Genomic DNA, 24,313 nt, shown 5'->3' on the forward strand with positions numbered 1-24,313 from the left:
ACCTCCCATGGCTCTTTTCCAAAGCTCTCTTGGCAGGATCTCAATGATCCCAGTGTGGTGCACCGTGACCCTGGCAGGGGGTTTGTGCTCACATTGCTGGGTGATACATGCTACTGTGGTGCCACTAGCTGTTGCCCCAGTCCCTGACTGGCGTCCCACCTTGGGATTGGGCCCCTCTAATACATCCTCCATTGGCTGCCAGGGTAATGATGGATCCAAAACCGGTTTTGCCACTTCATATCCCATTTAAACGCCTCTCATGACCTCCTTACTCTAGAAGGCCAAGTCAGGTCCAGATCTCTTAGCATAGCATCCGGGTACCTGCTTTGCCGCCACGCCACGCTTCCACTTCTGAGCCCGTCAGTGCCATGCTGTGTCCAGTCCTCTTCTCATGCTGATAGTCTGTGTGCCCTGAACACACTGAGCTCTGCCAGGATGCCCCAGCCGCTCATCCACACACAGGTTCACTTTTTGCCTCTCAGAATTTGGTTTAGGAACACGCTCCTATTGCAAGTGTCCATGCCTCCCTATCCAGTCCCTTCCCGACGGAACTGACCACTCCACCCTTGGGCTTCAGCTGTCTTTAGTGTATGTCACTGACCTTACCTCTGCTTTCACTTATGGCCTGTGACCCTGCTCTTCTGGTTTCATATTTTACCTTCTCCCTTCTCTTTATTTGCCTCAGCTATCTCCACAAAGTAGAATACTTGATGTTACATTTTCCTGTCATTTCTTTTCCACCGATTTGTAGCTATAGAATGTGGACTTACAAAGTGGGGCCTTGGTTCTGGCAGACTGGCTTTTGTCATCAGTGCTCATGAGTCAGATGAAACCCTCCAGCTGGCCAGTGACAGGATTAGGGGGCCTCCTTAAGTTTGAAGCCTCTGCAAGCCTAAGCCCAAACTGAGGTTCATATTTGAGAAACTTGAGTGTGAAGGGAACAGAAGCCGGATTACATGTCTGTATTGCCATATAGCGTTAGAATTCAGTTATTCAACTAGAGTACCACAAACCCCAGATTAAAGAAATTCTGTGTTCTCCATGCCACCTGTCTGAGAAGTAAGCGGTTCATTCCTAAAGAAGTGTATCTAACAGAACTGGGCTGGAATTGAAGTTCAGAGAAATGTTCTTAGTCATACCCTAACAAATGTGATATGCAGTGGGTTTGCCGGGTAACATTATGGACCAGTGTGGCTAAGAGCTGATCTGTGTGTATGTGGCTGAGATGTCTCTTGTAGCGTATCACCCAGCCCTGCTGGCAGCAGAGATGCCATCTAGTGTTGAAGTGCTCTGCCCTCACCCAACAGCCACAGCAGAACACAGACCCTGCAGCCTCTCTGCTGGTCATTGTATTAGTCTAGGCATAAAGGATGGTGTTCACACAGAAATTAAAATCTGGATTACCTTGGATCCAAACACGACCTGCCTATCCTGCTGCTCATCCCAAATGCGGAACCTTGGTTGTTCTTAGCACACCTCTCGTGTTTCCACTTACTTCTCTGCAGATGAGCTGAGCTGCCCTGGTGATTAGCTCTTGAAAAAATTTTCGGTGCCTCTTACATGCCAGCCACCAGACACAGAACAGAGAACAGGACAAATCCAGGGCCTGTCCCCTTGAGGCTCACGGACAAATCAAAAATACTGTGGTGACGGTATATTCTCCTTCCAAGAATTTTGGATACCAGGCATTTTCTGCGTGGTGCTTAGCATGCAGTTAACTCAGTGACAGGGTCTAGGCTGGCAGGGAGTCAGTTGGGTGAGGGAGACGGTAGGGGTACGTGGCTCACGGTAATTTGAGTTGGGGTGGGAGGAGGTCATTTGGCCAGTTAAGCGATAGCATATTGGTGCGATAGCATATTGGTTAAAGTCTTCACCTTGCACGCTCTGGGATCCCATATGGGCACCGGTTCTAATCCCAGCAGCTTCGCGTCCTATCCAGCTCCCTGCTTGTGGCCTGGGAAAGCAGTGGAGGACGGCCCAAGGCTTTGGGATCCTGCACCCACGTGGGAGACCTGGAAGAGCTCCTGGCTCCTGGCTTTGGATTGGCACAGCACCAGCCATTGTGCTCACTTGGGGAGTGAACCATCGGATGGGAGATCTTCCTCTCTGTCTCTCCTTCTCTCTGTATATCTGACTTTCCAATGAAAAAATAAATGAATCTTTTTTAAACAAAAGACACAAGATGCTGATGTCCCATATCCCAGTGGCCTGAGTTCAATATCCAGCTGTCCCCTGACCCCAGCTTTCTGCTCACGTGCACCATGGGAGGCAGCAGTAACGTCTCGAGTAGTTGGCTTCCTGTCACCCATTGGCAGACCTGGGTGAAGTTCCTCCCCCCTGGTTTCAGGGCCCAATCCTGACCATTGTGAGCATGTGAGGGGTGAACTGGCAGATGGGAGCTATGACTCAAAGATGAGAAACGGGTGGCTTTAGAAGGGCCTCTAAGAACACACCAGCAAGCCGTGCACCCAGATGCTCGGTCCAAGTCTCCCACTGACCTGCCCTGGGGCTGGAGCGCTCCCAGTGTGGCTGCATGCAGTGGTGCCAACAGAGGCTCAGGAGCACTTCCTGCGAGCCGTCCTGTACTTGGCTTGTTCTTCATTTGATCTTCAGTTAGTCGAGGACAGTTCCAGTGCATAATGGCCTGGATAGAAACCACACATGAAGGAAGCTGCAGAGCCGTGTTCAAGCTCAGAGCTCCTTTGCCCAGGAGAGAAGCACTAGGCACAGGGGAGGCCAGTGAGAGGCCGCGGCCTCATCGGGTCCTGTCAGGGTAACCAGCTAGTGAAGGTTGAAGAAGCTGCCTTCCTCCCTTCCCAACCCTTTTACTATCTTCCTCTTCCTCCTCGTCCAGTGACAGGAGTGGAGCAACTAAACAAAGAATCCAGTTGCATCATGGGAAGAGGCAGGGGGATAGCCTGGGAGCAAAGCACAGGTGCTTTACTCAGAGAAGGATCTATCTCCTCATGGCAGAGACCCTCAAAGATGGTGGCATTTTTCAGATTACCCCCGGTGCTTGGGAGGGGAAATGTCTCCTGAAGGTAGTTTGGTCTGAATTGGTGCATTACATCTTCCTGTGGTCATTGCAACATGACACAGGGACATTATCGAGGTGTTTGAAGGTAAATGAAAGTATTTATAATATGTAGTCACACACATATACACACATTCTTCTTTCTTTCTTTCTTTTTTTATTGCAAAGTCAGATATACAGAGAGGAAGAGAGACAGAGAGGAAGATCTTCCATCCACTAATTCACTCCCCAAGTGACCGCAACAGCCGGTACTGAGCCAATCCGAAGCCAGGAATTTCCTCCAGGTCTCCCACGCGGGTGCAGGGTGCCAAGGCTTTGGGCCATCCTTGACTGCTTTCCCAGGCCACAAGCAGGGAGCTGTGTGGGAAGCGGAGCCATCGGGATTAGAATCTGTACCCATATGAGATCCCGATGTGTTCAAGGCGAGGACTTTAGCTGCCAGGCCACCGCGCCGGGCCCTGCACTCATTCTTACTTATTTCAACATGATGCTGGCCATTTCTCCTTTACAGCTTAGTAAAGCAGTAATTCATCAAGCATCTTCCACTTGCCAGGTCCAGTATTAGGTAGTATAAGGGACAGAAGGAAAAGCTGGAGACAATTCCTACTTTTGAAATGGTTTTAGTGAGACTGTTACTGTGGCTTATCAGGCTACACCTCCCCCTGCAGTGCTGCATTGTGTGTGGACACTGATTCAGGCCCTGGCTGCTCTGCTTCCAATTCAGTTCCCTACTGAGGGCCTGGGAAAGCAGCAGAGAATGGTCCAAGTCTTTGGGCTCCTACACCTACATGGGAGAACTGGAAGAAACTTCTGGATCATAGCTTCAAACTGGCCCAGCTCCGGCCATTGCAGCCATCAAGGGAGTAGATGAAAGATAATGCTCTCCCTCTCCCTCTGTAACTCTGCCTTTCAAAGGAAATATCTGTTTAAAACGTTTTTTTAAATGGTACATTTAATTTTTCATCCCTAGGGCTTTAAATTTGACCTCATAGCAATTTGGGGGGTGTGGGGTATCAAGAGGTTCAGAGTAGCAGAAGGAATACAACAGCAGAACTTCCAGTCTGCCGGCACAGACTGTGTACTAACCTCAACTAAACAAGGTGTGGGTGAAATCCAAACAGCACTGGGCTGTGGCTTAGACCCAACCTTGAAATACTGGAAGAGACCCCTCTCCAGTGCCATCATGGCCAAACTTTAACCCCAGGGACTGCAGTTTTAACACACAGTCATCTCCATTAGTGATCTTCCAGATCCCAAGTAAAAATCTCATTTGTAAAAGAATTCAATTATCTTCATTTGGAAAAGACTACAGGAAAATGTGATAGCTGTCTTCAAATATTTAAGATCTTTCCATGTTGCTGTACAGCCAAGACCCCATGGATAGAAGTCACAGAGGCCAATTTTAGCTCAAATAAGGAAGAATTGATGAGTTGCCTCAGGAGATAATGAGCTCCCCAGCACTGGAAGCATACAAGCAGATGGATGGCCATCTGCCAGGACTGCGTGGCGGGCACTCTGGCAGTGGATTAGCAGGCTGAATGAGGTACCTTCCATCTCCAAATTCTGGGATTCTCAGGCTGGCTTCTCGGGCCCACGCTAAAATCTTTGGAAAAATTTCATAGTATTGGTTGAAAGTCAAAACTTGGCCTGATGTATTTGTGCTCTTTTCTTTAGATGCAAGGATATGTTTCTTTAAACACAACAAAAGTACTTAATACCAGAACATGGAGTACTTACATTAAGCCCTATTGATCAAAATGGTTTAAGTGACATTCTCCAGGGTCACTAGGCTAATAACATTCATGGCATTGTTTTAAAAAAGAGAATCAATTGACATGAAAGGAAGATTTTTCCAAAATAAGACCCATCTGAATAGATGAACAGCATACGTGTTTTCAGAATGAACTCCCGTGGCGTACACACTTGTCTGCATCTCCAGGGATGGAAATGAGAGGCGAACCAAACACGAAAAAGCACCTCAAGATCTTCTCAAGGAAGGAGGACTTCCTCCACGCTTTTGAAGCACTTGGGAAAAGTTCAGCACATGCAGAGCTTTCCCCAACCTGGTGGGCTAGCTGCCTTCAAATGCCAATGAATTAGGCCTTTTGTTGAGGTGATACGGTTGTTGTAAGAACTTGATGGGGATATGGGCCCGGCACGGTGGCGCAAGTGGTTAAAGGTCCTCGCCTTGCACGTCCGGGATCCCATATGGGCACCGGTTCTAATCCTGGCAGCCCCGCTTCCCTTCCAGCTCCCTGCTGATGGGGATAGAGGACTGGAGAAACTAAATTGAAAACTAAAAGCACAAGAGATATGTCCTGGACAAAACACACACACACACCAAAAACAAAAACCTGCATTCCGGCAGCCATACAGAAAGCACATCTCCCAGCCCCTAAAGACAAGATCTTCATTTTCCAGTCATGAAAAGGAGGGTGGACTCCTGTGGGGCACACGCAGGAAGCACTGTCCTGTCTACGCCTCTGGTGATCAACCCAGTCAATTCCGTCCTCAGCACAACACTATTGGCCTTGCACTTTACTCATTAAATGAAATCTGAATACATTTAAATGCCGGAATAAACACGCTTGGATAAATGACTTGTTGTTTAAGTATGCTGTTCAGGTTACAACCTGGCCGTACAACGGCTAACCCTTGCACAACACTTCATTGTTGACAAAGTGCTCGCTTCAGCCACCATTTTGGCTCCTCATTTCAATCCTTTGAGTTATGCTGCTGTTTCTGAGATAGGAAACTAACCTACGAGTCTTACAGTTGGCGTTTTCTGACTCCAAGTCAAAATATTAATCCCCTGCTACGGTTTACAAGCCCCTGCCGTTCTGCTGCGACATTCACAGAACTCGAAGTGTGAAGTATTTCACCGCAGCCAGGCAAGCCACACAAGCCACAACCCAGGCTCTTCCCAAGTCATCAGCTTTTCCTCGAGAAAACTGAAAGTTCAAAACACTTTTTGTAGAAAGGAGAGCATTGGGGGAGACCAGAGGAGCTGGAAAATTCAATTTACCCCTTGAATTAACAAACTTAAGGTAAAATACTTAACTATGCTTTTTAAGTAATTTCAGCTGTGTTTTTCTTCTCTGTTTTACATGTGTGCCTGGTTTCAGGTATGTTTCATCCAGGAGCTGGGTCCAATGTCCTTTAATATACTAACAGAATCTTGCATTTTAAAAAATGTAATTTGTTTATTTCTTATATCTTCCATCCACTAATCACTCCCCAAATGGCCGCAGTAACTGTAGCTGATCCAAAGCTAGAAGCTTTTTCTGGGTCTTCCATGTGGATATAGGGGCCCAAGAACTTGGGCCATCCACCTCTGTTTCCCCAAGCTATGAACAGGGAGCTGGACTGGAAGTGGAGTAGGCAGGACATGAACTGGTGCCCATTTGAGATGCTGATGTGCAGATGTAGAATACTATATAATTTTTTGGTCTGTAAGGATGAAATTAAGTATTCCAAACCCTCAATTCAGACAGAATCATGCTATTGTCCATGTTTAACAGAGTGTATGGCTGACATTTAGTAGAAGTGATACAACAGAAACAGAAGCAGTAATTTAAAGTAATGTCTATAGAATCTCGTTAAGCACAGAAGAAACAAACTACCTTGGCAACCCCCAGAGACAGTCACTGCGGAAGGCGTGAAGTCAACGCTCCAACAAACCCAACTTCACCACAAAGAGCAGCTTCCTTTGTTCAGCCCTCTTCCTTAATGGTATCTTGGATCTAAATGAAGAAGATACAGTGCATGTGATGAGGATAATTTAGAATAAAATGAAGACAGAAGGGGGGGATAGTCATTATCAGTGGCAGGGTCATAGGAAATGGACAGATGGGAGCACCAAATCATTGGCAGAATGAAATGGACAAAAGAAATTCAAAACCAGAGAAGATGAGTCAAGAAATTACACTTAGTTTCCATGTTAATTCAAAACTGTTTGGAGACTGAAAGAAGAGCAAAGCCATGTAGTTTCTAGCAGCAAAGCTGCTTATTAATATCCTAGCACAGCAATAACCTCAGATAATAGGAAATGTTATGATGTCCCCAGAGAAATTCAGATTTACCCTCCCATCCATGGCGCTGAGTTTAATACAATATATTCAGCCGAGCTGAATAAATAACAAGAAGTCTAAGACATTGATTAGGAGAAATATGTCTCAGTACACACATCTGGAAACAAACCAGGCAGCTAAAGCAGCAGGCAGGAGATGCAGGTGGATTTTGGCCCTCTGAAAGTAACACTGCTAATCTGTGGTTCCAGCCGCCAGCAGGGGAGGCAAGCTGGGGGATGGTCAAGAGGGAGGCAGAGTGGGGAATGGGAGGTAGAGGGGATGAGAGTGGGAGGGGATGCTCCCTGGTGCACAGCTGCCAAGGCTGCCACGATGGGGTTTATTACAGTGGTTTACGAAGCAATACAAGAGATTACCCACACATCTTCAGTTAACCCCAGGATTGCACTAGACACAAAATGATGTAACACAGGCTTGTAAAAGGTTGTAGAATCTTCTAGATGATTGAAGCAAAATAAATTGGTTTCCACCCAGGCTTTGGGCACTACAGCATTTCACAATACTTGTATAATCTTAGCCAAAACATAGATAGAAATCTGAGGTTGCAAGAATCTGAGGAAGAACAGCTTTTCAAGCTTTGAACACACATTACAAACTTTCTGTCCTTCAGTTGCCACAAAGGATGGGGATGTCAAGTTCAGATCAGCTATTTGGGGCTAAATTAAACTGCTCTCAATTCTTTTAGTATCCCTCGATCTTTAGGGAGTGGGAAAAACTGGACATGAAACACCCTGGCATCATGCCAACCATCATGCAGCTGCCGAGGTCCTGGTCTGTAAACAACTTGTATCTTTAGCTATCATGGTTATGTGTGTATGTATGTGTATATACAATAGATAGATAGATAGATAGATATGAATGATTCCTGGAGAGAACAACAAACCTGTTGGCAAACTAGCTTAATGGAAATGAACCAACAGATCCTGTCAGGATTCTAAGCAAACAAAAAGCAAGCACACATTTTCACAATTCATCTTCCTGACATCATCACCCCACATTCCTCACCTTGGTACAATCAAAGAAGGGAAGTGTAGTAACAGCTCTTGCTAAGTATTTCATGTTGAGAGGGGCACCCAAGACATTATGCAAAATCAACTGTTGCCACCTGCCAAATCTTTACTTGTAGGCATCACACACATTTACTTTCATGAACAACGATGAGGTAGGCAGTTGCCGCCTCCATTCCGTACATGACATAACTGAGACTGAGTGAAGCTCACTGACTTTCCCAATACCATATAGATTAGTTAAGTGAAAGCCAACATTGTCTCATGGCTAAAAACCAGATTATTATTATTATTATTTTAGCCACTGTGAAACACGTATTGGTGAGGTCTCTCAAGGTACTGGACAGGCTATTGACTGTGTGGGAGAATAAGCCCTCTGTCGCAGGGGGATGTAAGAACTGAGGAAGGCTCTGAGTCACTTGGATTGGAAACAAAATCAGTGCTTGCTGAGATATTTATTTCTTCCAATTAAAAAAAAAGATGTAATTTATATACCATAAAACTCATCATCTTAAAGTGTATGATTCAATTTTTGCTGTACTTGCAAGACCATGCAACCGTCACCACTATTTAATTCCAGAATATGTTTAGCTCCCCTCACTTTAACATTCTCCCCTCTCCTCAACCTGTGGTAACCACTAATCTATATTCTGTCACTGTTCAGACATTTAATATGAACAAATCACAAGGAATGTAGCCTTTAGTGACTGGCTCCTTCCCTTGGTTTTCCAGGCTCATCACAAAGCAGGTGTCAACACGTCATTCCTTGTTGTAACCAGCATTCCACTGTATACATGTACTTTCTTTGTTTACCCCATTCATCAACCCACTCTCATGCAGCTGCAACTCTCAATTCTATGAAGACTCCTCTCCTTACTCCAACTGGGCCAACTAACATTCAATTTCATTCAGCTGTAGAACTGCTCTTGCAAGTTGTTGCTGGACATCGAACTCAGTGCAATACTAACACCTAACATGGCCAAAATTATACTAAATTTCTCCATTAAACCTTCTCTCACATCCAGGCTTCCTTAATTCTGTTCATGGCAACACTAATCTCTTTTAAAAAAAGATATATTTATTTTTATTGGAAAGTCAGATGTACAGAGAGAAGGAGAGACAGAGAGGAAGATCTTCCATCCACTAATTCACTCCCCAAGCGACCACAATGGCTGGTGCTGTGCCAGTCCAAAGTCAGGAACCAGGAACTTCTTCTGAGTTTTCCATGCAGGTGCAGGGTGCCAGGGCCTTGGGCCATCCTTGACTGCTTTCCCAGGCCACAAGCAGGGGGATGGATGGGAAGTGGAGCTGCTGGGATTAGAACCGGTGCCCATATGGGATCCCGAGTGTGTTAGGCAAGAACTTTAACTACTATGCTATCACGCCAGGCCCACTAATCTCTTTTTTAGGCTTCTCCCTCTCCTGTATGTTGCATATTAACTGATGTGCTAATATAAGTAAATTCTTGCTCAGCTACACCCTTTTTTTCCCCATTTGGTTACTTTGCCAAATCTACACTTCTTGTTTGGATACTGCAATAATCTTCTTCTACTCTCTCTACCTAACTTCTACTTTTCTACTCCACACTACTCTACATTTTTCATGTTCAATGACATTCAAGTTATTTTTAAGACCAAGTATCTTGAATAAGTTGAAAATTTTCAAAATTTGTACCCCTTAGTCCAGTGTGGATCACTATGACTTAGTGAGGGGGGAAAAGGTGAAAATGTGATTTTTAGGTACTTGTGTTCACCATTTATTTGTAAACATGTTTAAGGGCACAAACATTTTCCATAGCTGGGTAACAACATAGACAAAGCTTCAGTGGAAGACAGACCTAGTCTTGAATCCTGGCTGTGCCACTAGAGTTACTACCACCGGCTTCAGTTCCTCATCTGTTAAAAAGAAGGAAAAACCACTCCCATCTTGGAGATCCTGGGAAGATGAGAGGCTAGTAAGGTAAACAGCACCTACCAAACACAGGGTACACACTAAGTTGTAGGGAATACTTGTGTTACCCACCTTTGAATTCTCTGCAATAGCCTATACCCTGAACAGGGTGGGAACTCGGAAATTCTCTAAATGACTGAACGGCAATGTGGGTGCCAGGTGGGACAGGAGGATAAACACAACTGCGGGAAGAATGAGGCAAAGAGATCAGACACTAGTGGTTGCAAAAGGTGGAAAGGGAAGGCTTGGAAATATGAGTAGATTTGCATAGAGAGGAAGATATCATGTGTTTCAGATTGAGGGAAAAGCAATGATGAAGACAGGATGTGGAATGCCAGGGTGGGAAAGACCGAAAAAGAGGATGGATCTCACTGGAGAAGATGATTTGTGTGGGAGAGTACAGAGCAATCAAATTGGCCCCCTGAACTATGCCTTGGTCTCAACTGAGCAGTAACTGTGGAGTCAATGGAGGTTGTTCTTAGGCAAGCAAGTGCATGATGCAAAGTGACGTTCTGGGAGAAACTGGATGGGCAGCCGTGTGGGTGACAGACTGCAGAGCACGAGGTGGCAGCTCATGCAGGTGGTTTAGAGAGGAAGATGAGCAGCAAAACGGTCCAGCCACAGTGGGAACAGAAAAGGAGAAAATCAAAAACATTTTTGAAAGGAAAATATCTTCTTTTTAAAATATATATATATATATATATATATATATATATATATATTTTTTTTATCGGAAAGGCGGATATCCAGAGAGGAGGAGAGACAGAGAGAGAGATCTTCCATCCACTGATTTACTCCCCAAGCGACCACAACGGCTGGAGCTAAGCCAATCCAAAGCCAGGAGCCAGGAGCTCTTCCAGGTTTCCCACATGGGTGCAGGGTGCCAAGGCCTTGGGCCATCCTTGACTGCTTTCCCAGGCCACAAGCAGGGGGCTGGATGGAAAGTGGAGCTGCTGGGATTAGAACCGGTGCCCATATGGGATCCCGAGTGTGTTAGGCAAGGACTTTAACTACTATGCTATCGCGCCAGGCCTGCTGGGCCCAAAAGGAAAATATCATTTTTTTTTAAAGATTTATTTTATTTTTATTGGAAAGGCAGATATACAGAGAGGAGAGACAGAGAGGAAGATCTTCCCGCTGATGATTCACTCCCCAAGTGAGCAAAACGGCCGATGCTATGCCGATCCGAAGCCAGGAGCCTCTTCTGGGTCTTCCACACGGGTGCAGGGTCCCAAGGCTTTGGGCCATCCTCGACTGCTTTCCCAGGCCACAAACGGGGAGCTGGATGGGAAGAGGGGCCGCCGGGATTAGAACCGTCACCCATATGGGATCCCAGGCATGCAAGGTGAGGACCTTAACCACTGCACCACCGCGCCGGGCCCAAGGAAAATATTTTTAAGAGATCCTAGAATATAGTCTCCTTTTCCTGAGGTCAATGATTCAATTCCGCGCCCCCCCCAAATAATCTTTAAACACCCTGTTCCCCTGTAAGCCCTTGTACTCTAAGACAAAACTGGGATTAGATTAGCAAAGTAATTAACCAACACTTTAGTGGTTGCCACGCTGTCCTAGCTGAAAAAAGATTTTCTGGAGCCAGTGTTGTCATATAGTAGCTAAAACCACTGCCTGGGAGGAACACTGGAATCCCATTACAGCATTGGTTTCTCTCCCTGTTGCTCCATTTTTGATCCACATCCTTGTTAATGGACTGAGAAAAGCAGCAGCAGGTGGCTCAAGTGCTTGAGCCCTGCTACTGATGTGGGAGAGCCAGATGAAGCCCTGGCTTTAACCTGACCCAGTCCCAGCTTCGGTTATTGCGCCCACATGGAGAGTGAGCTAGCAGATGAAAGACCTCTCCCTATCCCTCCCTCTGACTCTCCTCCTCCTCCTTCTCTTTCTAATTTGAAGCAAATAAATCTTTTAAAGATGAAGAAATTAGGCCCAGCACAGTAGCGTAGTGGCAAAGGTCCTCGCCTTGTACTTGCCAGCATTCCATATGGCAGCCCCGCTTCCCATCCAGCTCCCTGCTTGTGGCCTGGGAAAGCGGTTGAGGACGGTCCAAGGCCCTTGAGACCTTGCACCCGCGGGGGAGACCTGGAAGAAGCTCCTGGCTCCTGGCTTCGGATCAGCTGAACTTGGGCTGTTGCGCTCACTTGGGGAGTGAATCATCGGATGGAAGATCTCTCTGTCTCTCCTTCTCTCTGTACATCTGACTTTCCAATAAAAGTAAATAAATCTTTTTTAAAAATTAAGAAATCCTACTTATTTTAGCCTGTCCAGTTATGTCCAACCTTAATGCAATTAAGCTCTGAACATTTCTAGAGAAGAAAATTTAAGAACAAAGTTAATCATCTCATGTTAAAAGTCTGGAAGATTGCTCACACACCTCAATGAGCGTTCAAACACCCTCACGGGAAGCAGATATTAGGCTTCAAATGTACTGCAGATGCATTTAACAGATCGCTGAATCAGGTTGGAATTCATCTTACATAAACCAACTTCCAAAAGAAAAACGATGGCTGAAAATACTGGAGTCCTTTTCCTTCCGACAGGCGGCATTGCGTGAGGAAGGTTTTGTGCCACCTGCTTTCCTTACACCTCAGCTCAGTTTGTAAGTATCTGATTGTCCAAAAGCTTCAAGGTTCCCTCAACTTCCTCACTTCATTGTACTTCATTTTTCAGATAGTGCATTTATTTGTTGAAGAACCAACCCAAATTGCACCTATCTTAGGGACTCAACTTGCATGTGTCCAAATTTTATAAGCCTTTCTGAACAGACCGTGACTTGACATGTGAACTGGAATAGACTTAGCACCTTACAGTCTTTCCTCCATCAACTCTCAAAACGTTTGCCCTGAGCCGGGAACAGGAGGATCTTCTTCCACACGTCTTTGCGTTTCTTCAGTACTGAGTATGAGAATAAGGTAGAACGACGCGTCATTAGGCTGCAGGTGATAGCAACAGGAAGCTACCCAAAGACACTCCAGGAATAGACTGGTGATATTAAAATCATGTTTTCATTTGGAGAAATTCACAAGTTTTGGCAAGGTTAGAGCCTGATTGCTTCCTAGAGACTACGTAGCAAGCCAGTGGGTAAGTGCTGGCTCCATTTTCCGGTGTTACTGACTTCACAGTCAGAGTTGGACGGACCTTTGAGAGTCAACTAATCTTCCCAGTGTAACATGAAAGCACCAAGAACTGGTTCTACAACCAGTTAGCATGGCTTGGAGGGACCAGATCCTGTCTGGTCTTCTTTCCCAAGTATGTAAGCGACCCTCCCCCCCCCCCCCCCCCCCCCCCCCCCCCGCTGGATAGAGAGGAATCTCAGAAATCCTATCATATAATAGACTGCAAAAATTAAAAAAAAAAGTTTGGGAGCACTGTTATAATTTGAATTAGAAAATCATTCATGCCCTTTAGTGCTGCAGATGGCATTCAGTACATTTTAGGAAGATAAAACAGGAACCAACATGTGGTGCAGAGGCTAAAACTGCTGCATGCAATGTCAGCGTCCCCTAAAAGCAGCAGTTCGAGTCCCAGCTACTCCACTTCTGCCTCCAGCTCCCTGCTAATGCACCTGAGAAAACAGCAAAAGGTGGCCCAAGTGTTTGGCCAAGACTTTGGCCCAGACCAGCCCTGCCCATTGTGTCCATTTATGGAGTAAACCAAGTGGATGGAAGTGCATGTGGCCTGTTCTTCCCTTGTATTCTAACGTTTCCTTTCAAATAAATCTTTTTTTTTTTTTTTAAATTGGAAAGACATGTATACAGAGAGAATGAGAAACAGAGAGGAAGATTTTCTGTCCGATGATTCACTCCCCAAGTGACTGCAATGGCTGGTGCTATGCCGATCCGAAGCCAGGAGCCAGGAGTTCTTCCAGGTCTCCCATGCTTGTGCTGGGTCCCAAGGCTTTGAGCCGTCCTCGACTGCTTTCCTAGGCCACAAGCAGGAAGCTGGATGGGAAGCGGGGCTGCCAGGATTAGAACCAGTGCCCATATGGGATGCTGGCACATTCAAGGCGAGGACTTTAGCCGCTAGGCCACTGCACTGGGCCCTCAAATAAACCAATCTTTAAAATAATGCAACACAGGTAGTCATGGCTGAGTCGTTAAGGTGGTGGACTTGAAAAATAGTGAAACACAAACCTTTAGTGAACAATCACAATTCCTTTTTTTAGGAAGTATTTACAGAGAGGAGAGACAAAGGTCTTCCATCCACTTGTTCACTCCCTAAATGGCCGCATTGTCTGGAGATGAGAGGACCCGAAGAAGCCAGTGGGTCTCCCACTCAGGCACAGGGCTCCAAAGCTTTTGGACATCCTCTACTGCTTTGTCAAGCCATAAGCAGGCAGTTGGATGGGAAGTGGAGCAGCCAGGACATGAACTAGTGCCTGCTGTTGGCACCTGCAACGTGAAGATTTATCCATTGAACCATTGTGCTGGGCCCCACACAATAATTTTTATTCACATTAATAATTAAACATTGAAGGTGTTTAAATGTGGTGATGAGGGTGGTGTATCGGTTAAAGCACTGCATACAACGCAGGCATCCCATATGGGCGCTGGTTGCAATCTCAGCTGCTTCACTTCCGATCCAGCTCCCTACTAATGTGCCTGGGAAAGCAGTGGAAGATGGTCCAAGTCCTTGGGCTCTGCACCCATATGGGAGACATGGATGAATCTCCTGGCTTCGGCATGGCCCAGTCCCAGCTGTTGTGGCTACTTAGGAAGTGAACCAGTGGATGGAAAATCTGTCTCTACCTCTCTGTAATTCTGCCTTTCAAATCATATATATGCAAATACAGTAAAGACACTAGTTAGCATGCTTGTATCCCACTCCTGGCTCTGATTGCCCCAACTCCCAGCTTCCTGCCAACGCAGAGCCTGGGAGGCAGTGGTGGTAGCTTAAATGATTGGGTCCCAGGCACCCAATTAAGAGTGTTGTTAGGTTCCTGGCTCCTGGCTTTGGTTTCCAGGCTGGTGTGAGTCTTTAGAGTGCAAACCAGCAAAATGAAGCTTGTTTTGTTTCAACTAAACCAAAAAAAAAAATTTTAAATGGGTTTGCCTGTGATGCCAGCATTCCATATGGCTGTTCCACTTCCAATGCAGCTCCTTGCTTATGGTCTGGTAAAGCAGTGCAGTATGGCTCAAGTCTTTGGGGTCCTGGAAGACCTGCAGGAAGCTCCTGGCTCATGGTTTCAGAATGGCTCAGCTCTGGTTATTTGCGGCCATCGGGATAGTGAACCAATGGACGGAAGATCTTTCCTCTTTCTGTAACTCCTGGTGTTTGCCATGTGAGCATTGAGCCATCACGCTGGACCCTATAACTCTGCCTTTCAAATAAAAATATATCTTTTAAAAAGTAAGCAACTTACACATTGGAAGAAAATAAAGGTATCTTACAACTGCCACAATTTAGTTTTAACTGGAAGATAAATCCAAGTAATATTGGCACACTGCATATGGAAGGACTCCTGGCAGTAAGAACACCCTGACCCTTCTACATGGGCGCTATAGTTTCTGGAACACCTGTTTGACTACCACATTCCACTGCCTGATAGAAGCAGCAGCAGAGTAGTGCAACTTCAACATACAGATTTCTCTAAAACCAAGGTTTTTATTGAATCAAATGTAAAGGTTATCTCCCCCCCCCCTTTTTTAACTTAAGGAGACAATCAGGTAACAAATATATCATTTTAGAGATGAACGACGTTTTTTTTTAAGATGACCACACATATCCCAAGAGTCTATGGCTTTCATGCGCAACACCATGTTCTATTACATGGCTGGAAGAATATCCACATAGTCTCAATTACTTGATCATCTTTCTTCTCTCCTACTTTCAAGACCCTAGAATGAAAAAGCAAAACCTCGGGGCGATAACAAGCAACTGCCTGATAACTGCTCCTTTAATCTTCACAACTCAGGTTAATTGCGGCTTACCTTGCTTACCACAACAGACGTATGAGAAAACATAAACTGAAGCAGTAGCCTGCTACTGGAAGTGCAAGAGTTGAAGCTGAATCCAGTCAAAGCTCAGGCTCTTTTCAGCACACTGGTTCTCACAGTGGCGTCCATGACCCGTTAGTGGACACCAGGACTCTCTCAGGGGTCAACATTATTATCAGAAGACCACTAAGGCTTTCGTTACCTTTTTCATGCTGACATTCACAGACGAGTCTAGCGCAACGGAGGGGGGAGCTGCCGGCAGCTGACCACCAACCGAAGCTGTGGTGCTGCATCATACGGTCACAGTGAGGACTGCCTCACTGCCGCTCACTGGCTATGAAACAACTGCCAGTTTCACCTGAGAATGCCCTTGGTGATACTGTAAACATGGTACCACATGCCAACCGCAGCCTCCAGCCCACGTTTAAACACTACATGTGGGAAGTACTCACACAGACCTCCTGCTGCACACAAAGGCAGCAACTACACAACTGCAATTGTTTTAAAGATTTATTTATTTTATTGGAAAGGCAAATAGGCACAGAGGAGGAGAGACAGAGAGGAAGATCTTCCGTCTGATGATCCACTCCCCAAGTGACCACAGCAGCAGGTGCTGCGCTGATCCGAAGCCAGGAGCTTCTTCTGAGTTTTCCATGCGGGTGCAGGGTCCCAAGGCCTTGGGCCATCCTCACTGCTTTCCCATGCTGCAAGCAGGGAGCTGGAGGGAAGCAGGGCCGCCGGTATCAGAACCAGTGCCCATATGGGATCCTGGCATGTTCAAGGTGAAGACTTTAACCACTACGCTATTGCACCAGGCCCACACTGCAATTGTTTGAGTTGACAGCTAAACTTTCTTTTTTTTCTTTTAAAGCAGAAGACCAGTTGGATGTGAAAGAATCAGTTAGCAATGACTATTCAGGCTTGGGCATTCCGCAAACAGTTTCTAAAAAATGATAAAAGCAAGTATGTTCTTTCATGGAAAATCACTGTATTTGTAACCAATTAAAACATTCAAGCTGTAAAAAAAAAAACACAAAGATTGGCATCGACAATCATGAGACTTTCCTGATGAGATTAGCTGTGGTGTGGTTTTTGGAAAACATTATATAAACAAATGTGCCAACGTTTAGAAGACTTGCAGATATAGCACACAATATTCCAAATGATCAACACAAGATAGTGCACCGCCACGCATGGACAGAAGTGTAAAGTGCAGCACTGATGGCTAGGGTGAGAGTAGGAAATCTACTGATAGGATTTCAGTCCACGCTGAAGTTCTTAAAAAAGACGACCACCCGTCAAGTTCTGGTGTAGTATCAAACAAAAACGTCTCTAATTATCTGCAAGGCTGTAAAACATTTTCCTTTGTAAAATGTGTGAGGGTGAGTTCTGTTGACATGCAACAGCTTACACGCAGAAGCACACGAGAGAGGCACCAGCACTGAGGAGCAGCGAGCATGTTGCCACCTGAGGACCAGCACTCCATATTAGCTGCTATACTCCCAGTCTAACTCCCTCCTGTATCTGGGAAGGCTGGGGCCCTGTCACATGCGTGCAAAACCCAGAGGGAGCTCTAGGCATCTTACTTCAGTTTGTACCAGCCCCAGCCAGTGTAGCCACTTGGGCAGTGAACACCTGCAATGGAAAATGTTTCTGCCTCATGCACTCTGCTTTTCAAGTAAACATTTCTAATGTGCACAATGCAGCTATCTTCTGTGTATCAAACATCAGACATTTTAAAACTATATGGAAACTCTCCATAAATGTCAGTGTGGCAAGCAGCAACTAAAAAGTCTTACCTTTTGTGATAAGCACTCTTATTTATATCAATATTTTTATTACCATTCTCATTTCTCACACTTTCGCTCATTTTAACGAACTCTAACTCTCCATCTTATTCCCTATGGACTTTATTTTTAAAAAGATTTATATAAAGAATTATTTACTTACTTGCCAGTCAGAGTTAAGAGACACAGATGTAGACACAGGGCTCTTCCATCGGCGGTTCACTCCCAGATGTCCACAACAGCCAGAGCTGAGCCAGGCCAGAGCCAGAGCTAGAGCTGAGCCAGGCCAGAGCCAGGCCAGGAGCTTCAATCCAGGACTCCCACATGGGTGACAGCCACCCCAACACTTGGGTCATCTTGGCTGCTTTCCCAGCCTATCAGCCAGACAGGAATTGGAGCAGCTGGGACTTGAATCCCTGTGTACGCATACTGCTGGTGCTGCCGACAGCGGCTTTACTTGCTAGGCCACAATGGTGTTCCTTCACTTACATTTCTAATACAGGAAATATCAATACATACAATTCCACAAGAATAGATGATCTTCTATGAAGTTCTCTAAAAGTATAATTTTTGAGACCAAAAGGACTGAAAACTGCTGCATCAGATAATGCTACCTGTATTTGATATTTAAAATGTTAGAAAACATCTCTGTAACAGATTCTTCTCTAAAACCAACTTTTAAAAAATCACAGCGATACTGATCAGGATCACTTAGGCAGCCTCAATCCCATGGTTGCAGGCTGCCCAAAATGAAATGCTTGCACACAAGTTTCAAATGAACAGGTATGTCCAAAAGCACCTTACCAACCTAGGGAAAAAGGCTAGGAAGAGAGCACAAGTCACCTTAAAGAAAAAACAAACAAACAAACTTCACTCCAGTGACGTTCAGGAATGCTAGTGCCTCCCTAGTTACCATAGAAGGCAGACAAACATACTCCCCGACAGGTAAAATCCAGGATATGGTTCTAATTAGTAGTAAGAATTATCCCTGACATTACAGGAAAAATGGAAAACGCCTACAACTAGCTAATTAGGTACAATGTTTTATGGCACTCATCATGAAGACATTATCCTATCTTTAATGCTAGAATGAAGAAAACTTTGGTGATCCAGGTATTAGACTTGAAAGGGAACAGTAAAAAGGAGAAGGAGCGACTTATATCCCTATGAGAAGATGCCTAAAAGTGAGTGCAGTATGGATGTTATTTGTTCTGGCAGACAGTTGAAGGCATCTTCAATAAATTTATGGGAAATGCATATTATGAAAAAAAAATAGTTTTCAAAAACATTTGAAAGTTTGGTACCAGCATGGTACTCTAGTGGCTAAAAGTTCTCGCCTTACATGTGCCAGAATCCCATATAGGTACTGGTTCACATCCTGGCTACTCCACTTCCCATCCAGCTCTGTTTGTGGCTTGGGAAGGCAGCAGAAGACTCAGGCCACTTGACCCATGTGGGAGGCCTGCAAGAAACTCCTGGCTTAGGATCAGCTCATCCTTCGCCCATTACAGCCATTTGGGGAGTAAACCAGTGGGTGGAGGATCTCTCTGTCTTTCCTTCTCTTTCTGTAAATCTGTTGTGTCTTAAAAGAAAGAAAAACGTTTATCTTTAAAAGCTAAATGTGTCTGAGAATTAAAACACCACATCAAGAAAAAGTCAAATTACATATTTTTGAACCTAGACTACCAAAAAACACTGAAAGCTGATGAGTCTTAGCAGTTGAAATGGTATCCATTAGAACACAGAACTGCTGGTACACTAAGGAAGCTCAGGCCTGGAGACAGGAATTATAATGAAGACATCATATGTCTTATTTAGGGTGGCATTAAATCAAACTTATCTTCAAGTAAGCTATAAAAGCTAGTCCATTAATCTCATTGGATTCTGTACTTGCAAACGGTCAAAATGGCAAATTTTACACTTTATATGTTTTATCACACTGTAAAAAATTAATATTATACTGTATACTTTAAAAAAGTGTATTTATTTGAAAGAAAAACAGAAAGAGAAAAGAGAACATGAGAGCGAGAGAAAGATCTCCTGTCTGCTGACTCACTCACAAAATGCCTGACACATGTAGGGTTGGGCCAGCTAGGAGCCAGAGACTCCATCCACGTGCCCCCTCTGGTGGCATGGACTCGGACAGTAGGGCCATCAATCTGCCAGGATGCACCGGCAGGAAGGAGTATAGGAAGTGGAGCAGCCAGGTCTCTAAGCAGTGCTGATATGGAATGTGTGTGTGCAAGCAGTCTTTGCTTTCAATCTAGCTTCCTGCTAACGCTCATCTTGAGCGCAGCAGCAGATGATGACGGAGTTCCTGGGCCAGCCTTGCCTGCTGCGGGGGTGAATCAGTGGATGGAACCTCTCTGTCACTCTGCCTTTCAAATTAATACAAACACACACACCCTCAACCTACAGAAGAAAAACCAACACCACCATACAAATAAAAAGTCGCATACTTGGTTTCTTTAAGCTTATTTAATATTTGAACTCTTATTTTCTATTTTCCCAGACCCCAGAAAACAGAAAGTTTTTAGATTACCAATATTTTGTTCCAGAAACATACAGCCTTATGAGCTAATTCATAAAAGAGCTATTTTACAAAGGTACATCTGGATAATTAGAACAATAAAGTCTTTTAGGCATTTCAAAATGTGATCAGTAAAAATACATGATTATTAATAAAGTTTTTAAAGATAGTTCCAGATTTTTCTTTAAAGCAATTTCTGTTAAAGAGTACATGATTGTATGGTGAACAAGGAAAATAAAATGTTCTAGTAGGAAGAGGCTTATTAAAAATAACCAACAATGTGCACATTACAGTCACTGTTTTTGCAGTACATCTGCTTAGCAGTTGGCACCTGGAAATGGTGGGGAAAGCTTCCTTCTAGGAGGTACGTTTTTTTTTCCTACCAATTTACTATCAAAATCCTTGGTACCAGTGGGGAAAACCTAAGGAATGACATGACACAAAAGCAACTCTTTTCTGAGGAAAGGACAGTTTTTCAGGTCTTTTTGAAAAGGGGGCAGGGAGGGGGAGATGTCAGAAAATACATGATTACAATACAAAAACTGTAATACAAGAGTGAAATTTTCCTAGCCAGCAGTAAGCTGACTGTAAATCCTGCTAAATTTGTATTTTGAAGTCCTCCTATGCACAGTTTTCAATGCTGCCCTCTGTAATATACTGGGAAGGAAACATTGACCAAAGCTCTAGTGACTCAAAGCAACATCATAACCAACTACAGATTGAAATATGGAAGTCCCGTGTAACACACACAATTCACTAACATCAAAGATGGGGGTTGGGGCGAGTGGAGAGTATGCAAGTAACATAACTCATAGCAAGCATAATCATTTTCTGTTGCTTTTAAAAACAAGGGGAAAAAAGCCCCAAACTTTTCTTATCACAATAGCTCCTCCTTCACCTCCCAGAGAATGAATAAATAACATTATAAAGGAGATTTGTCCTTTTGAACAGTCATTAGAAGCTGAAAAAAAGAAAACCAAAGGCTGAGGAAATGTAAGTTTACCTCCCATACAATATAGTATAATCAATTCCAATTTGAGTTCTAAAAGCCAACACAATTCAAGTAACCCAAGTCAGCTGATTTTAAAGCATGCAAAATACATGTCTCCTAGAGTAATGAGCATGATTTTAAATTATAGCACTTTGGTGGCTTGCTGATTTGCCTTGATTAACTTTGTTCTCTGAAAAGGAAGGAGACACTCCAAACGTAATTTGCCACTTAACAGCAGAGGCCCCAGCAGGATTGCAGTGCCACAGGGGATCCCTCAATGGCCGAGACACAGCATTCTTGCTCTGGGACAGCTGCTTTGCCCACTGCCCCTGCATTTTTTTAGACTCATATTTCTAGTCATAGAACTCTGAGAAAACTACTTTGATGGTAACCAGTCTCAAAGACAGGATGAATATCTAATCCCAGAATCCTGAAAGGGAGCTAATAATATGGAAGCCAAATGGACGTGACTAACAACCAAACTGAAATGGAAGGCATATGTGGCAAGGTTATGAGGGGAGAAAGGAAGAAGTGAGGCTAGTAAAATAAAAACAACTCCAAAAATTTTGGGAGTTTTTCAAAATAAGACTCATCTTGAGGCACCATTTGAAAATCTAGTTATGAACTTATTTGGAAGTACTAGAGCCATGGTCAAATATTTTTCCAGTTAGTCCTGTTAGAACTTTGAGGAAAGGTTAAACTGCAAGAAAAGAAAAGCAAGCAGCTGCTTAGGACAAGATACGGACTAATCTAGAATAGAATCCAAAACTTTACTAACCTACAAGCTTCTTAACTGAGTGTTAGAAAATTATGTAATTATCCTGTAGTGTCTGAAGTTAAGGTGAAAGTTCCATTTTATTCACCTTTCTCTAACTGCCACCTGATGGTCTTAGTGTTAAGTGGCCACAGTGTTAATTCTGGTGGGTGGGGAAACAGAACACTTTTTCCAGCAGCATAGGGTAAGCAGTTGGCTTCTACTTGCTTATCATAAGAGATATACAAGATTCCAACTTCCATGTTTCACATATATATTAGCTTCTAATTCTAAAACTTTTTATTTGATTCTGAATTAAATTATACTTTGGCCTATAACTTGAAATAGAATTTCAATGTATAGATGAGGTCCAAAGATCCCATCTATGGAAAAACACCAACTTTGAAAGGACAGAAACAGGAATCTGATGCAGACGGGTGAATCTGTTAAGTTGTAGTGGTGTTTATGAAAACAGTTAGGATTCCTTACCACTTATGGCAAGAACAACTTTTTTCCTCTTTTTACCTGCAGGAAAGAATAAAATTAGATCCTACTACCACGGACTTCAGAGGGCACTACTGAAAGTTGTGAACAATGGTGCACTCCTCATTCAACCACAAAATTGACAGATTTCATTTGACAAATGTTTTGAGTTGGAAAAATACTCAAAGAACATCTATGCTTAATGCGTGAAGAAAACCACAGAAAGCCAATATAAATGAAGGAGTCTCAAGTTACAATTCTGAGATATTTATTCTCTGTTGGACGCTGCCAATACTACCATTCATTCTACAGCAGGCAGTTGCCAACATCTTGCCTGCGGTGTCCAGTGTATGCTCTGGTCTGCAATTTGGAAGGTCAGTCAGGGCCCAGTGTGGAGAGCTACAGCAATGACGTCAGAGGAAGTGCTCTGGAGTTGGTGAGGCAGTCTGCCTGCTCCACCGTTATCTGTCCACTCTGTCCTGGGCTCTCCTCTTGATTCCAAGAGCCCTTTGGCACCATCAGTGCAAAAGTTAAGAGTCAAACCTCCAGGTACTAAAGTTTTACTGGCCTTATAATCAGCAGTACCCGCAGCTAACAATAGCCATGGTTCAACTCAGTAGTGATTCAGTTAGATAACCCCCAAACTTCACCCACTCCTATCCCACCCTTCCTTAGCAGCCCCCACCCCTGCTACCATATGAAGCATTTCCATTGGCTTGCTTACTTCCTGCTCAGTCTGCAGGGATAATTTTACACAAGTGCCAAAGTGTAATGTATAATTATAAAAATGAAACAATACCAAGAATAACAAATTTATAGTCAAGAAAATAAAATTTGCTTTCCTCTCCCTCCCAACTCCCAACCCTCAATAGAAAAGACAACAGAAGAAAACACATCCATTTTCAAGTGCCTGTTATTTAGTACATTGAGGATTCCTGTTAAGTGAGGGGTTGATCCCAGCTACAGGGAGGAGGTGCTTGCCTTAGAGTAGGATGGAAGCGCATCTGCTCTCGGACCACCTGGGCAGCACACAACTCAAGTCCTTTGCACAAACAAGTCACAGGGCATACTATGCAACCTGCAGAAAAGCAGCCTAGTGGCCAGCAGAGGGCATGGAATACAGTTCAGTGAAGGTAGGGTGTTCTTCCCTTCCTCTTCTCACCTTCTTTTCTTCCAACTCTTCACCCAAACTTCAAATACCCATTCCTGACCTCTTTGCTTCAGGAGCAACTGATCCTTGGGTGTACTAAATACAAAACTCACTACTCAATGAAAATAAAATGAGGCAAATAAAAATTAAAATGTGCTTTCAAATACGGAATGAAGTCAAATAAATACATCTGATTTACTTTCTTAAGTCTAAGTACAATTTCATATCCTACACCCAAAGCTCTATACATTTGGTTTTCGTTCTGAATCAAAATGAATTTCCAACAGTGAGGAGAGTGAGAGAATGGATGCCCTCTCCCTGACAGACTAGTGCAACTGCCAGACTGTGATGAACAGTCCAACTGTGGGCACCTTGGACATAGCCAACCCGTGGCTGTTAACAGGCAGATCCTCCGTCACACATTCTCTCTGCATCCACACTTGGAGTCAGGATGTGATGATACAAGGCTGGTGCTCAAAATCCAACAACCTGTGGTCATCTCCAGGACACGCAGCTCTAACTTTTATCTGAGAAGAATAAAGATATGTGGAAATCAGATTAAGAACAAATAAATCAACACTGCAAAGAGTC

At 44.2% G+C, this 24,313-nt stretch overlaps 1 protein-coding gene across 8 annotated transcripts in view; it reads right to left on the minus strand.

Annotated features, from left to right (window-relative positions):
• Nucleotides 1-20,277: 20,277 nt before the first annotated feature.
• Nucleotides 20,278-24,313, minus strand: part of ARHGEF12 (Rho guanine nucleotide exchange factor 12) — a 142,324-nt gene continuing 138,288 nt past the window's right edge. For all 8 annotated transcript variants that reach the window (XM_040976815.1, XM_040976809.1, XM_040976808.1 and 5 more), the window contains one exon: nucleotides 20,278-24,249. In XM_040976815.1, coding sequence (XP_040832749.1) covers nucleotides 24,239-24,249 — 11 coding nt within the window. In that variant the 3' untranslated portion in view covers nucleotides 20,278-24,238. The remainder of the gene's footprint in view (nucleotides 24,250-24,313) is intronic.

This window comes from Ochotona curzoniae, unplaced genomic scaffold, assembly GCF_017591425.1.
Source record: "Ochotona curzoniae isolate NIBS_2020 unplaced genomic scaffold, NIBS_Ocur_1.0 contig_2723, whole genome shotgun sequence".
NCBI classification, from domain to species: domain Eukaryota; kingdom Metazoa; phylum Chordata; class Mammalia; order Lagomorpha; family Ochotonidae; genus Ochotona; species Ochotona curzoniae.